At 37.4% G+C, this 15441-nt stretch overlaps 1 protein-coding gene across 1 annotated transcript in view; it reads left to right on the top strand.

Moving 5' to 3' along the window:
* Positions 1–15161, top strand: part of CAAP1 (caspase activity and apoptosis inhibitor 1) — a 57065-nt gene extending 41904 nt beyond the window's left edge. The window contains exon 6 of the mRNA XM_049771078.1: positions 13791–15161. Within this exon, the coding sequence (XP_049627035.1) occupies positions 13791–14137 (347 nt within the window). The 3' untranslated portion in view covers positions 14138–15161. The remainder of the gene's footprint in view (positions 1–13790) is intronic.
* The last annotated feature ends 280 nt before the right edge of the window (positions 15162–15441 follow it).

The raw sequence follows: 15441 nt of genomic DNA, 5'->3' as shown, positions 1-15441 counted from the left end.
CAAGCTCCGCCAAGGGACCCAACTCGCTGGATTGCCCAGGCTTGTGGCTCGGGGGAGCCCTGGAGATCTGGAGCAAGGCAGTAGATGGGTGCTGGGGTTACCCAAGTCCCGCACCGCGCCCCCCCCCCCCCGCTTGGTTAAGAAGGCCTCTGGCATGGCGGAGGCCTGCCAAACCCCATGCTGCTAGACTCCCAACTCCCAGGAAGGAAAGAGCGCTTTTTTTTTTTTTAAAGGATATATAGGGTCCAGGGAGACAGTGCAGAAGGTAGAGCATTTGCCTTGCACACAGCCAACCCAGGTTCGATTTCTGACATTCCATATGGACCTCCAACTACTGCCAGGAGTAATTTCTGAGTACAGAGCATAGCCAAGAGTAACCTCTGCTGGATGTGCCCCCCCCAAAAAACAAAACAAAACAAAACAAAACAGATATTTAATTTTTTAGAATTAACGTTTTCAGAAAAAGAAATTACAGTTTTTTTATAATTACTTACCTCTTTGTTTTCTGTATTATTTTCTTGTGTCTTATAATTTAAAATCAGTATTATATCATTGTTCTATTACATATAGAATTTGTGTTATTCACACATATTATATTATAAAGTATGGTTTACATAATGTAAATTATATGTGTCTTGATAGCTATGATAATATTTGAATAGTTTCACCAATATTTTACTCTGTCTCCCTCAGACTACTGGCAGTCACTAAGTTCAGTTTTATCTTTTGGAATATAATGAACTTGGAATTATATAGTACATAGTCATTTCAGATTGACTTTAATTCACTTACCCTTATTTGTTTGTTTTTGGACTACACCTGGTATTGCTCAGGACTAACACATAGTGCTGCATTCAAGAATTAATAGATGGTGCTCTAGGGACCATTGGGAAGCTGAGGATCAAACCCTGGCAAATGCCCTACCCACTGTTTTATCTCTCCAGCCTCTCATATACCCTTTCAAAGCTCTTATATGTTTTACTGTAGCTTGTTCGTCTGTTTGTTGCTGAATAATCTTCTGCTTATCCCTTTACATCTTAAGTAACATCTTGGTTGCTTCTACTTTTTGGCAACCAGGAATAAAGCTGCAGTAATCATTTGTATCCAGGACTACTGTGTGGACATAAGTTTTCAACTTTGGATAAAAACAAGTTTAGTTTTGTATTAAACTGCCAAAGTATCTTTCAAAGTGCTTCTTTTTTTACATCACTAGCTGTAGTGAATGAACATTCCTATTGTTCCACATCCTTGCTAGCAGTTAGTGCTGCCAGTGTTTTGGGAGTTTAGTCATACTCTAGATATTTAGCAGTGCCTCATTATTTTACTTTTTAATAACCTCATGATAATTATGTTCAACATTTTCATATGCCTCTTTTCAGTTTATGTATTTCCCTAGTGACTTTTCTCTAAGTCTTTCTCCAAGTTTTTAAATAGGGTTTTGTTTTCTGTTAAGTTTTAGAGTTAAGAGTTCTTACATATGTTTTTTGCCTTTTTTGGGTCACACACAGCAATGCTTATGGGTTAATTCCTAGCTCTGTACTTGAGAATTACTCCTAGTAGTGCTCTGAAGATCATATAAGATGTCGAGTCAAAATCCAGTTAGCCATGTGCAAGTCAGTGATTTACCCTCTGTACTATTGCTTCAGCCTTCTTTATATATTTTGGATACCTGTATTTATCAGTTATGTTTTACTTGTAATTCTTCATAGCTTATGACCCTGCTTTTTATTATCTTAATATTTATTCATTCTATTTATCTTAACATTTAATGCATGATGTTTTAGGTTTGTGTCTCCATTTTTTTTTTTTTTTTTTTTGGTTTAAGGACCCTTCAAGGAGTTATATTCATCTTAAATTAGCATTCTCATCTGTGATGTTTCTGTTGTCATTCTGGGAGGCAGTATATGTCTAAGTGTATATATTTTTGTAATCACTGGGGTTTGAATTTTGTTTTCTGTATTGTTTTGGGGTCACACCTGAGTTACTTAGGACTTACTCCTGACTTTGATCTCAGGATTCATTCCTGGCAAGCCCTAGGGGACCTTATGGGATGCAGGTGATTGGATCTGGGTAGACTACATGCAAGGCAAATGTCCTACTGTTTGTAGTTCCAGCTCTGGGTATGAATTTTAATTCTGACAAACTTAGTTGTGTGAATAGGACAATTATTTAAACCCTCTCCCTGTTCCTCAACGTCTTCATTATAAAATAAATATAAATGCCTATTCTATTGTTTTGGCATAGGTATTTAATGAGTTCAGACAAGTTAAGTGATAATGTGAAGGGTGTAGTATATACTAAGTGCTCAATAACAGCTTTTATTATCATTTCTACCATCATTTTTGTTGTCGTTAATTTTTTCTGTTTTATTGCCTTACTATTATTCTATCTGTAGTTGGTAAAACGGTGAATCAAATCTTATCATACTTTACGTGACTTTTACTCATTTGACCTTTGTGTCCTTTGGATTATCGATAAATGAATAGGAGCTGGAGTGAATTAATCCAGGTTCAATTCCTAGCATTCCATATGGTCCCCCAAGCCTGCCAGGAGTAATTTATGAATGCAGAGCCAGGAATAACCCTTTATCATTGCCAGGTGTGGCAAAAAAAAAAAAGTGTCTTTTTTTTAAAAAAAAGTAATTGTTTTATTTAAAACCTGTAGTTACAACATCGTTTTTAGTTCATTTCAGTCATAGAATGTATACCACCCTTCACCAGTGCACCTTCCCTGCCACCAATGTCCCCCATTTCCATCTCTCACCCCATCTACCCCTCATCCGTTTAATCATTCATCTGTCTGTCTGTCGATAACTCTCTCTCTCTCTCTCTCTCTCTCTTTCTCTCTCTCTCTCTCTCCACACACACACACACACACTCTGGTTTGCAATATTGTTAACAAAGGGGTGCCATGTATGCCACTTTATTCCCTTTTAGCACCCAGTTCTTGTTCAGAATGATCAGTTCCAACCATCATTGTCATAGTAAATCTCCTCTAACTGTACTCACCTCTCTTTGTGGCAAGCTTTCAACCAGGGGAATGGTGGTCCTAACCTTCATCTCTATTGTCTGGATATTATCATCATACTGTCCTTTATTTTAATTATATCCCACAAATGAGTAATATCATTCTGTGTTTACCCTTCTCCTTCTGACTCATTTCACTCAGTATAATAATCTTCATGTTTATCTACATATAAGCAAATTTCATGACTTCATTTTTCCTAATAGCTGCATAGTATTCCCTATGTAGATGTACCAGTTTATTTAGCCACTCATCTATTCTCAGGCACTTGGGTTGTTTCCAGATTCTGACTATTGTAAATAGTGCTGCGATGAACATAGGAATGCAGAGGGCTTTTATGCATGGTGTTTTTGTGTTCTAGGGTATATCCCTAGGAGTTGTATTGCTGGCTTATATGGAAGCTCAATTTCCAGGGGTTTTTTTTTTTTTTTTTTTTTTTGAGTTTTTTTGTTTGTTTGTTCTTGGTTTTTGGGTCACACCTGGCAGTGTTCAGGGGTTACTACTGGTTCTATGCTTAAAAATAGCTCCTGGCAGGCTTGGGAGACCATATGAGATGCCAGGATTTGAACCACCATCCTCTGCATGCAAGGCAAATGTTCTACCTCCATGCTATCTCTCTGGCCCCTCAATTTCCAGTTTTTGAAGAATATCCATATTGTTTTTCAGAAAGACTGAACTTACCAGTATGGAATGTATCTTTGAAATAGTGTCCTGAAGTTCTGAAACATACCTCTTCTAAGTGTATATTATAAATTAAGTGATTTATTTATTTATTTTGGTGTTTGAGCTTCATACCTATGATGCTCAGGGATTATTCTTCACAGTGAACTCAGGAAGTACATCTAGTGGTGCTTTAGGGACCATATGGGATGCTGGGAATCAAACCTAGGTTTGCCACATGAGAGACAAGCACCTTATCTAATGTACTTCACTTTAGCCCTGCAAATAAACTGTACTTTTTAGATATAGAATAATTATAAAAATATGACTTGGCTTAGAAAATAATTTGTCTAATAAAGGAAACAAGATAAAAGTTTATTTTTTATTTTAAAGTGTATCTAAACTTAATGCTTTCTTCTCCTTTTTAAAATCAATTAACTCATGGTTGGAGTGATAGCACAGTAGTAAGACATTTGCCTTGCACTTGGCCATTCGGGGACCGACCTAGGTCCAATCCCCTGTATACCATATAGACCCCTGACCCTCCTAGGAGCAATTTCTGAGCACAGAGCCAGGATTAACCCCTGAGCGCTGTTGGGTGTGGCCCAAAAAAACAAAACTTTAAAAAATAAAAAAGTGAAATTAAAAATAAATAATAAATAAATAAATAAATGGAATAGATCGGTGTTCCTGAAACTAGTCCCTCTTTTGTATTAGAATCACTAGTCTTTTGTAGCTGTTTTCTCTCCCCTCATCAGTGTTCTCCCCTTACTCCCTCAATATACTGTTACAAGCCTCAATTTTACTTGTCATTGCTGAGCCTTCATCATACAAAACCAGCCATGTTTGGCACCACTAATTATTCGCTCCTCTCTGAGACTATCTTCTTTGCCCTTTTTGTATTATACTCCCCTCCATCTGACTTGTACAGCTTGACTTTCTTAGAACTTACTCTTTGTATTTTTTTTTCTTTTCTATATTTTTCGGTGAGAACCTTTCATAGTTTGAAAAAGTCTGGCAATTATTAATTTATTTTTACTACTCAGATCTCTTTCTATTACTCATAACTTACATAGTTAACTTACTTAACATTAGATGTTAAATAAGCCTCTTAAAATTTCCTAGTATAACTTTTAGATGTCTCTCCTTTCTGCTGAAAAGAGCAGAGACACAGGCAAAACAAAACATCAGTGCTTCAAAGCTTTCTTCTCCCATCTCTGTAACATTTGTGTTCTTCTGGTGTCAAGACCAAGACTTTGAAATCATATTTTAGTCCTTTTTTTCTTTTAAACTTTTTAGAATACGAATCCATCATCATTCTCTTAGCCATATTCTTTTGCTTATTTATTCTTAGAGCGTCTTAATGCCTCTAGTTTTTTTTTTTAAGCCAAATTGTATTCTATTATTTGGAGTTCTAGCATATATTTAACCAATGCCCTTGATTTACATGTAGATAAATGCATTGTGTTCTTTGTTTCTGTCATAAATATTTCAGTGAACACATTTTTTACCCCAAGTTTTTCTTTCTTTTTTTTTCCTATTTTTTCTTTATTTAAACATCTTGATTACATAAATGATTGTGATTAGGTTTCAGTCATGTAAAGAACACCCCCTTCACCAGTGCAACATTCCCACCACCAATGTCCCAAATCTCTCTCCATCCCACCCCATCCCCACATGTACTCCAGACAAGCTTTCCAGTTCCCTCATTCATTCATTCACATGATTATGGTAGTTCTCTGTGTAGTTATTTCTATAGCTGCACTCACCACTCTTTGTGGTGAGCTTCATGAAGTGAGCTGGTGTTCCAGCTCTCCTCTCATTGTCTCTGAGGATTGTTACAAAAATGACTTTTATTTTTCTTAAAACCCATAGATGAGTGAGACTATTCTGTGTCTATCTCTCTCCCTCTGACTTATTTCACTCAGCATGATAGATTCCATGTACATCCATGTATAGGAAAATTTCATGACTTCATCTCTCCTGACAGCTGCATAATATTCCATTGTGTATATGTACCATATTTTCTTTAGCCATTCGTCTGTTGAAGGGCATCTTGGTTGTTTCCAGAGCCTGGCTATTGTGAATAGTGCTGCAATAAATATAGGTGTGAGGAAGGGGTTTTTGTATTGTATTCTTAGGGTATATCCCTCGGAGTAGAATAGCTAGGTCAAATGGGAGCTCAATTTCCAGATTTTGGAGGAATCTCCATATCGCTTTTCATAGAGGTTGGACTAGACGGCATTCCCACCAGCAGTGAATAAGAGTTCCTTTCTCTCCACATCCCAGCCAGCACTGATTGTTCTCATTCTTTGTGATGTGCGCCAATCTCTGTGGTGTGAGATGGTATCATGTTGTTTTGATTTGCATCTCTCTGATGATTAGTGATGAGGAGCATTTTTTCATGTGCCTTTTGGCCATTTGTATTTCTTTTTTATCAAAGTGTCTGTTCATTTCTTCTTCCCATTTTTTGATGGGATTAGATGTTTTTTTTCTTGTAAAGTTTTGTCAGTGCCCTATATATTTTGGATATTAGCCCCTTATCTGAAGGGTGTTGGGTGAATAGTTTCTCTCATTCGGTGGGTGACTCTTGTATCCTGGGCACTATTTCCTTTGAGGTGCAGAAGCTTCTCAGCTTATTGTATTCCCATCTGTTGATCTCTGCTTCCACTTGTTTGGAAAGTGCAGTTTCCTCCTCGAAAATGCCTTTAGTCTCAATGTCATGGAGTGTTTTACCAACGTGTTGTTCTATATACCTTATGGTATCAGGTCTGATATCAAGGTCTTTAATCCATTTGGATTTTACCTTCATACATGATGTTAACTGGGGGGTCTATGTTCGCTTTTTTGCAAGTGGCTAACCAGCTCTGCCAGCACCACTTGTTGAAGAGATTTTCCTGCTCCACTTATGATTTCTTGCTCCTTTGTCAAAAATTAGGTAATTGTATGTCTGGGGGACAGTGTCTGAAAACTCAAGCCTATTCCACTGATCTGAGGGTCTGTCTTTATTCCAATACCATGCTGTTTTTATAACTATTGCTTTGTAGTACAGTTTAAAGTTGGGGAAAGTAATGCCTCCCATTTTCCTTTCCCTAGGAGTGCTTTAGCTATTCGAGGGTGTTTATTGTTCCAGATGAACTTTATAAGTGTTTGATCCACTTCTTTGAAGACTGTTATGGGTATTTTTAAGGGGATCACATTAAATCTGTATAATGCTTTGGGGAGTATTGTCATTTTAATAATGTTAATCCTGCCAATCCATGAGCAGGGTATGTGTTTCCATTTCCGTGTGTCCTCTCTTATTTCTTGGAGCAGGGCTTTATAGTTTTCTTTGTATAGGTCCTTCACGTCTTTGGTCAAGTTGACTCCAAGATATTTGAGTTTGTGTGGCACTATTGTGAATGGGATTGCCTTCCTGACTTCCATCTCTTCCCTATCATTATTGGTGTAAGGAAAGGCCATTGATAATCTGTAGGTTGATTTTGTAGCCTGCCACCTTGCTATATGAATCTATTGTTTCTAGAAGCTTTTCGGTAGAGTCTTTAGGGTTTTCTAAGTAGAATATCATGTTGTCTGCAAACAATGAGAGCTTGACTTCTTCCTTTCCTATCTGGATTCCCTTGATATCTTTTTCTTGCCTGATTGCTATAGCAAGAACTTCCAATACTATGTTGAATAGGAGTGGTGAGAGCAGACGGCCTTGTCTTGTGCCAGAATTTAGAGGAAAGGCTTTTAGTTTTTCTCTATTGAGGATAATATTTGCCATTGGCTTGTGGTAGATGGCTTCAACTAGATTGAGAAAGGTTCCTTCCATTCCCATCTTGCTGAGAGTTTTGATCAAGAATGGGTGTTTGACCTTATCAAATGCTTTCTCTGCGTCTATTGATATGATCATGTGATTTTTATTTTTCTTGTTGTTGATGTTGTGTATGATGTTGATAGATTTATGAGTGTTAAACCATCCTTGCATTCCTGGGATGAAACCTACTTGGTCGTAGTGTATGATCTTCTTGATGATGCATTGGATCCTATTTGCCAGGATTTTGTTGAAGATCTTTGCATCAGCATTCATCAGGGATATTGGTCTGTAATTTTCTTTTTTGGCATCAAGGTGATGTTGGCTTCATAAAAGCTGTTTGGGAGTGTTCCCGTTTTTTCAATTTCATGGAAGAGCTTGGCTAGGATTGGTCGTAGCTCCTCTTGAAAGATTTGAAAAAATTCATTAGGAAATCCATCTGGGCCTTGGCTTTTCTTTTTGGGCAGATGTTTGATTACAGTTTCAACATCCTCAGTAGTGATGGGGGTGTTTCGATATGCTACATCCTCCTTACTTAAATGTGGAAGGTTATAAGTGTCCAAGAATTTTTCCAGTTCTTCTAGGTTCTCATGTTTAGTAGCATAAAGTTTCTCAAAGTAGTCTCTGATTACCCTTTCAATCTCTGCAATATCTGTCATGATCTCCCCCTTTTCATTTCTAATACGGGTTATCAGATCTCTCTCTCTCTCTCTCTCTCTCTCTCTCTCTCTCTCTCTCTCTCTTTGTGAGTTTTGCCAATGGTCTATCAATCTTGTTTACTTTTTCAAAGAACCAACTTCTTTCGTTGATCTTTCTGATTTTTTGGTTTTCCACTTCATTGAGTTCGCTTTCAGCTTTGTTATTTCCTTCTGTCTCCCTATTTTTGGTTCCTTTTTTTGGTCATTTTCTAATTTTTTGTATGCGTCATTAAGTTATTCAGGTATGCCCTTTCTTCCTTCCTGATGTGTGCTTGTAGAGCTATAAATTTTCCTCTCAGGACTGCGTTTGCTATTTTCCATAGATTCTGGCAGTTTTTGTCTTCATTATCATTTGTTTCCAGGAAAGTTTTGATTTCCTTTTTTATTTCATCTCAGACCCACTGGTTGTTCAGTAGCAGGGTGTTTAATTTTCAATTGTTAAAGTTTTTCTTCTGTGTGGCTTTGTAGTTCACATCTAATTTCAGAGCCTTGTGGTCAGCAAAGGTAGCCTGCAAGATTTCTATCCTCTTGATTTTATGGAGGTATGTTTTATGTGTCAGCATGTAGTCTATTCTGGAGAATGACCCATGTACATTGGAAAAGAATGTGTGTCCAGGTTTTTTGGGATGGAGTGTCCTGTATATATCTACTAGTCCTCTTTCTTCCATAACTCTTTTCAGGGCTAGTATGTTTTTGTTGGTTTTCAATTTGGTTGACCTATCAAGTGTTGATAGGGCTGTGTTGGGGTCTCCAACAATTATTGTGTTATTATTGATTTCTTTCAGATTTGTCAGTAATTGTATTAGATAATTTGCTGGTCTCTCATTGGGTACATATGTTTAATAGTCTGATTTCTTCCTGTTGCACATATCCCTTGATTAGTACATAGTGTCCATCTTTGTCCCTTACCACTTTTCTGAGTATAAAGTTGGTGTCATCAGATATAAATATGGCCACCCCAGCTTTTTTGAGGCTGTTGTTTGCTTGGATGATTTTCCTCCAGCCTTTGATTTTGAGTTATTCTGACTATTCAGATGTTCTGACTATTCAGATGTGTTTCTTGTAGGCAGCAGAAGGTTGGATTCATCTTTTTGACCCATTTTGCCACTGTGTCTTTTAATTGGTGAATTTAGTCCATTGACATTGAGGGAGATGATTGTCATAGGATTTAATGTCATTTTTGTAGATAAATTTGCTGTGTTTTTTGGTCACTCTTGTCTTAGAGTAGACCTGTCAGTTTTTCCTTTAAGGCTGGTTTATCATCTGTGAAGTTTCTGAGCTGTTGTTTATCCATGAAGCTATGTATTCTTCCTTCAAATCTGAACGTGAGTCGGGCTGGGTGCAGTATTCTCGGTGAGGCATTCATTTCTTTCAGTCTTGTCACAATATCCCACCACTGTCTTCTGGCCTTGAGGGTTTCTTGTGACATGTCTGTTGTAAGTCTTAGTGATCTTCCTTTGAATGTAATTTTCCTTTTTGATCTTGCTGCTTTCAGTATTCTATCTCTATCTATGGGATTTGTTATTATAACAAGGATGTGTCTTGGGTGTTTTTCTTTTTGTCTCTTAGCTGGTACTCTTCAGGCATGCAGGATTTGATTGCATGTAGTCTTTAACTCTGGGAGTATCTCTTTGATGATGTCTTTGACAGTTGATTCTTCCTTGAGATCTCCTTCCTGGATTTCTGGGACTCCAATGATTCTTATGTTGTTTCTGTTGAGTTTATCAAAGACTTCTATTTTCATCTGTTCGCATTCCTTGAGTACTTTTTCCATTGCCTGTTTGTTTGTCTTAAGGTTCTTTTCCAATTCCTTCTGTTGTGTTGAGTTTTTCTGCATCACATCTTCCAGTACTCTGATTCTCTCCTCAGCTGCTGATACCCTATTGGCGAGGCTGTCCATTGAGGTTTTCAGTTGAGCAACCGTGTTTTTCAGATCTGTTATTTCAGTTTGGAGTTTTCTGATTTCTGTCTTTGTGTTCTGTTCAGATCGATCTATGCCTTTTTTGAGTTCTACGAACATCCTCCATATTTCTATTCTAAACTCCTTATCCGAGAGGTTAATCAGTTGGTTGGAATTTATTAGGTCATCCCAGCTTTCTTCTTCATTCTCTGTGGATGGTTTTTGCCTGCGAGGTTTCTCCATTGTCTCGTTTGTAGTGTTGTTTTTCCTGTGTGTTGTGGTGGGGTTCATTGCTTAGAAAGAGTGCGCGACCGCAAAACGAAGCGAAGCGGCCGCGCTCTTCTGCTGCCTCTAGTTGACAGTCCTCAGAGTGAACAAAGGCACAGCATGGCGGAGCCTCCACAGGCCAGAGACCTCAGCTTATTGAACAGCGACTCCCGCAGCCAGAATGTACTTACTGGGCAGCTTCAAAATGCAGTTTTTTGGGGGTGCGCTCCCTAGGCCTCTGAGGAAATATTCAGGGATTCAGAAACACAGGCAGCAGAAGTTTCCCTTGAAGTCCTCAGAGTGAACCTCTAGTTTCTATCTATGATCCTCTTTTAGTCTTTTTGCCACACAGCAAGTCTGAATGATTATTTAACCCATAAAAATGGTCTTGTCACTGTGGTTATAAAAATATTTCAATAGCTTTGAAGTGAAATAAATGTAATCCTCTTTTACTTTGGCCAATGGCTAATACAGCTTTACAGTATACCTGTCACACACCCCAGATGCCCCTTGCTCACTCTATTTCTTCCTTGCTTTCCTCTAGCACCTAAGTAGTCATATTTCAAGGATTTTGCTTTTGCTGTTCATTCTTCTGCATGCTGCTTCCTGTGATAACTGTATGATCTTTCACATTTAGATTCCTGATCAAAATATGCCTGATCTGTCTGAAATAATATGTATTTTTTTTTTTGGTGTCATTTCAGTAGCCTTTGAATAAACCTAGAATTTTATTGGGAATTCATATCAGTTTTATTATAAGTCATGTTTAAATCATCTTTGGAAAACCAGACGTATATTTTATCATGTGTCTAATTCATAGTATATCTCAATTTATTAGTGGAATTCTATCACTTGTCATAAATTTTGTTGACACTGAAACCAGTGGTTTCAGATTTGGTCAAACTACTTGATATTTAAGATTGTATAGGACTGTGTCTATTTTCTTCCATTTTTAAATGTCCCTCCCATACTATTCCCCCTCCCCCAACTGTGACAAGTTTCTTACTGAAGACCAGTTCTCAGTTTCTGTTGCCTTTAGGCATATGTTATTTCTCTACTATGTTTCTTTATCTCCCACTTATAATAAGAGCATCTGTGTCTGAGTCTCTCTTTCTGTCTGCCTTCACTCAGCATGATTTTCTCCAGATCCCTTCACATAGCAACAAATTGCATGATTTTTGTCCTTTTTTAGATCTCATTAGTGTTCCATTGTGCATAATGTACCATAGTTTCTTTGTCTAATTATCTGTTCTGGAACACTAGGTTTATTTCCAGATTTCAACTATTGTGAATAGTGCTGCAATGAACATTGTAGTGCATATGCCTTTTATGAATATTCAGTTTTGGACCCTTCAGGTAGTATATCTTTGGGACCCTTTGGTATTGTTGGGTCATATGGAAACTCTGTTTCTAGTGTTTGTTTTATTTGAGGGCAGGAGGGCACACTTACCAGTGTTCTGGGCTTACTCCTGGCTCTGCACTCAGGAATTACTCCTTGCAGTTCTTTGGGGACCATTTAAAGAAGGGCTAGGGAACGAACCAGGTTAACTCATGCAGGTAAGCACTCTACCCACTGTACTGTCACTAGTTCCATCAATCCTACTTTTTTAGAAATGTTCTTATTGTTTCTAAAAGTGTTGACTAGTCAAAATTCCTTCCTCTGAATTAAAAAATTCCTTTTTCTCCACATCTACACCACTCAATATAGGTTGTTTTTGTTCATTGTGATGTTTGCTAGTCTTGCTGGTGTGAGATGATCATTTCGTTTTCATTTGCATTTCTCAGATGGTGAAGGATGCTGAACACTTGTTAATATATTTTTTGGTTATTTGTATGTGTTTGAGGAGGTTTCTGTACTTTGCTTTTCTCTTAAATATTTTGATCCACATCTAGCAATGCTCTGGGGACCCTTTTAAGCCCAGGTTAGTGTGTGCAACACAAATTCGCTATACTGTCACTCTGATACCTATCACTCTATTGACTTTTTGGTTTTGTTTGGTTTTTAACTCCTGGTTTTGCACTTAAGAATTATTCGTGATGGGGCCGGAGCGATAACACAGTGGTAAGGCACGTGACTGATCCAGGACAGACCTGGTTTGATCCCTGGCGACCCATATGGTCCCCCTAGCCAGGAGTGGCTTCTGAACGCATAGCCATGAGTAATCCTTGAACATCACCAGGTGTGGCAAAAAAAAAACAAAAAAAAAACAACCAAGAAACAAACAAAGATTTATTCCTGAGGGGGCTCAGGGGACCAAAAGGGATGATGGGGGATCAAACTTGGGTCAGCCACATGCAAGTCTCCAAATTCTGTTTTTAACTTGCTAGTTAATTTTCATATGGATAAAATGTTGGGTTGTTTTGCTGAATAAAAAGTAAAGATATGGGGCCGGAGAGATAACATGCAGAAGGACGGTGGTTTGAATCCCAGCATCCTATATGGTCTCCCTATCCTGCCAGGAGCGATTTCTGAGCATAGAGCCAGGTGTAACCCCTGAGCGCTGCCGGGTGTGACCCAAAAAACAAACAAACAAACAAAAGTAAAGATATGTTCTTTTTAACTTGCCTTTACCTGATCAGAAAACATGTTGAGGAGCCCACAGTGGCTTCTCTGTCTTAGGACCCCTACATTACAAGACTAAAACTAAGGAGTTCAGTCCAAAGTACGGCTCATGTACTGATCATGATTTTGGCATCCATTGTTGGAACATGGCTTCTCTGCCATTTTCCAGTACCATAAGCTTTTCTAGCTGCCCTAAAGCCAGGTGCGTGAACACTACAAAGTGGTGCAATACTCAGTAAACACCACAACTAAAAAATGTTTGAAGGTCTTGAAAAAGAAATGGATCCACCTCTAAGTATGTGTGCAAACACTACAATAAAACGACAGTAAATTTTACTTAAGTAAATTTCTCTTTTCACTGTACTATCTGTCTCTCTGGTCAATAAAAGTTTTTATTTTATTTTTTTTATTATTTGCTTGTTTTTGTTTTTGGGTCACACCAGGTGGCACTGGGGGTTACTCCTGGCTTTGCACTCAGAAATCGCTCCAGGCTGGCTCGGGGTACCATATGGGATGCTGGGATTCAAACCACCATCTGTCCTGGGTCTGCGCATGCAAAGCAAAAGCCCTACCGCTGTGCTTTCTCTCCAGCCCCCTAAAACTTACTTTAAACATTTTATCATTCACACTGTTTATAGTTAATAATTTTTTGTTTCCTTTTGAGTTATACTGCAGTGTTCTGGGCTTACTTCTGGCTCTACACTCAGGAGTCATTGCTGGTAGACTTGGGGGTCTATATGGGGTACTGGGGATCAAATCTGGGTTAGCGTGTGCTATGACTAATAATTCTTACAGGTGTGTTTGCTTTTATTTGTATCTGAAACTTTTTTTGGTGTCAGAGAAATAGCTCAGGGGCTGATCTCCTTTTCTTGTTCATTACAGGCAAGGGGGAAGATAGTGATGTCCTCAGTATAAATGCAGATGCTTATGACAGCGACATAGAAGGCCCATGCAATGAAGAAGCAGCTGCTCCTGAGGTCCTAGAGAATACAGTTCAGAGTGAAGCTGGCCCAATAGATGACCTGGAGAAGGACATTGAAAAAAGTGTGAATGAGATTCTCGGACTGGCAGAATCTAATACAAAAGAACCCAAAGCAGCCACTCTGACTGTTCCTCCACCTGAAGATGTTCAGCCTTCTGCACAGCAACTGGAGCTGCTAGAACTTGAGATGAGGGCAAGAGCTATTAAAGCCCTCATGAAAGCTGGGGATATTAAAAAAAACACCTAGTTATTTAACATGAATCTGAATTTTAGGTATGTTAAGCAAAGCCATGCAATGTAATTTTATATCTGAAATTTATTTTGGGCCTTATATGATATTTTTCTTACAACACCTATTAGAAAAACTCATCTTAGGCCTGAATATGCCTTTTTTTGTTGTTGTTACTTTCATGTTATATATGTATTATCGTTTTATAAATTCATGGCAAATATCATTGGATAGCCTGTCTTCTTTGTTAGATTAGTATTTATATACCTATAGATTGATACATGAAAAATCATTAGTAAAGAGTCATTTTTTTTTTAAATTTTAAATGTTTCTCAGCACCAAACCTGAAAAGTTAAGAAAAATTGACCAAGCTATTGCTCTTAATGCTGTCTATAGTTTGAGGGGGGTATTAAAGTATTGCTTTTAGATATATTATATAAAAAGATTGGTTATGCTGTCCTGAAGTTTGTGGTCTATAGTTTTGGATTTATGTTCTTTAAAATATGGATATGAGTTTCTGTTGTTAGACTTATAGAGCTACAATCCTTGATAAAATCTTTTTTTTAATAAAGGGATTTAATTTAAGACCATTTTTAACAAGTAGAATTACCCAGCTTTAATTCCAGCAGACAAACCAAGTATTATCAAGTATTTGATATTATTGGATATTGTTCAGGTTTTTCTGAACAATAGAAAGGGAGCACATTTTCATTTACATTCCAAGCTATCAGGAAAATGAGAATATTTTTATCGTATAGACTTTTATCTGGTGTTTTTGCTTGAAGATTTGATGTGCTATAATTCCATGAATTAAAAATAATAAAGACTGTCATACTGGATCTGAAGACTTTTGATATATTTCCAAAAGCAAAATTAATTTCAGGAAGCTTTGATAAATTGGTGTTATAATTAATCTAGTTTTGTATCATTTTTGTAAATAAATTAACATCCTGCCACAATCACAAATGCTTTTTGCTCCATTACTTAATTGTAATTGTTTGATAGCAAAATAAACTTAGGTAGAAAAATAAATTTTTTTAAACATAAACTGAAGTGTTGTTTTTATAATTGCTTAAAATATGGTACACTTTATTTTTAAGGCATGCTCTACTAATGTATGAGGATTCTCCTCATACAGGAAACTTGCAGGAATTGTATTAACTAGCTTAATTATATGTAAATTTTTGGGATATTCTCACGGTAATAGGGTATTTATGAAACATTAGACTTACAAATTAATTATTTTTTTACTTTAAATAATCCTATAATTTTTTTCTTCCCCATGCACCTCACTTTCACACACTACCTCCCCTGCTCCCAAA

Source organism: Suncus etruscus, chromosome 1 (assembly GCF_024139225.1).
Source record: "Suncus etruscus isolate mSunEtr1 chromosome 1, mSunEtr1.pri.cur, whole genome shotgun sequence".
Classification (NCBI taxonomy): Eukaryota; Metazoa; Chordata; class Mammalia; order Eulipotyphla; family Soricidae; genus Suncus; species Suncus etruscus.
This window is presented reverse-complemented; position numbering and strand designations above follow the sequence as displayed.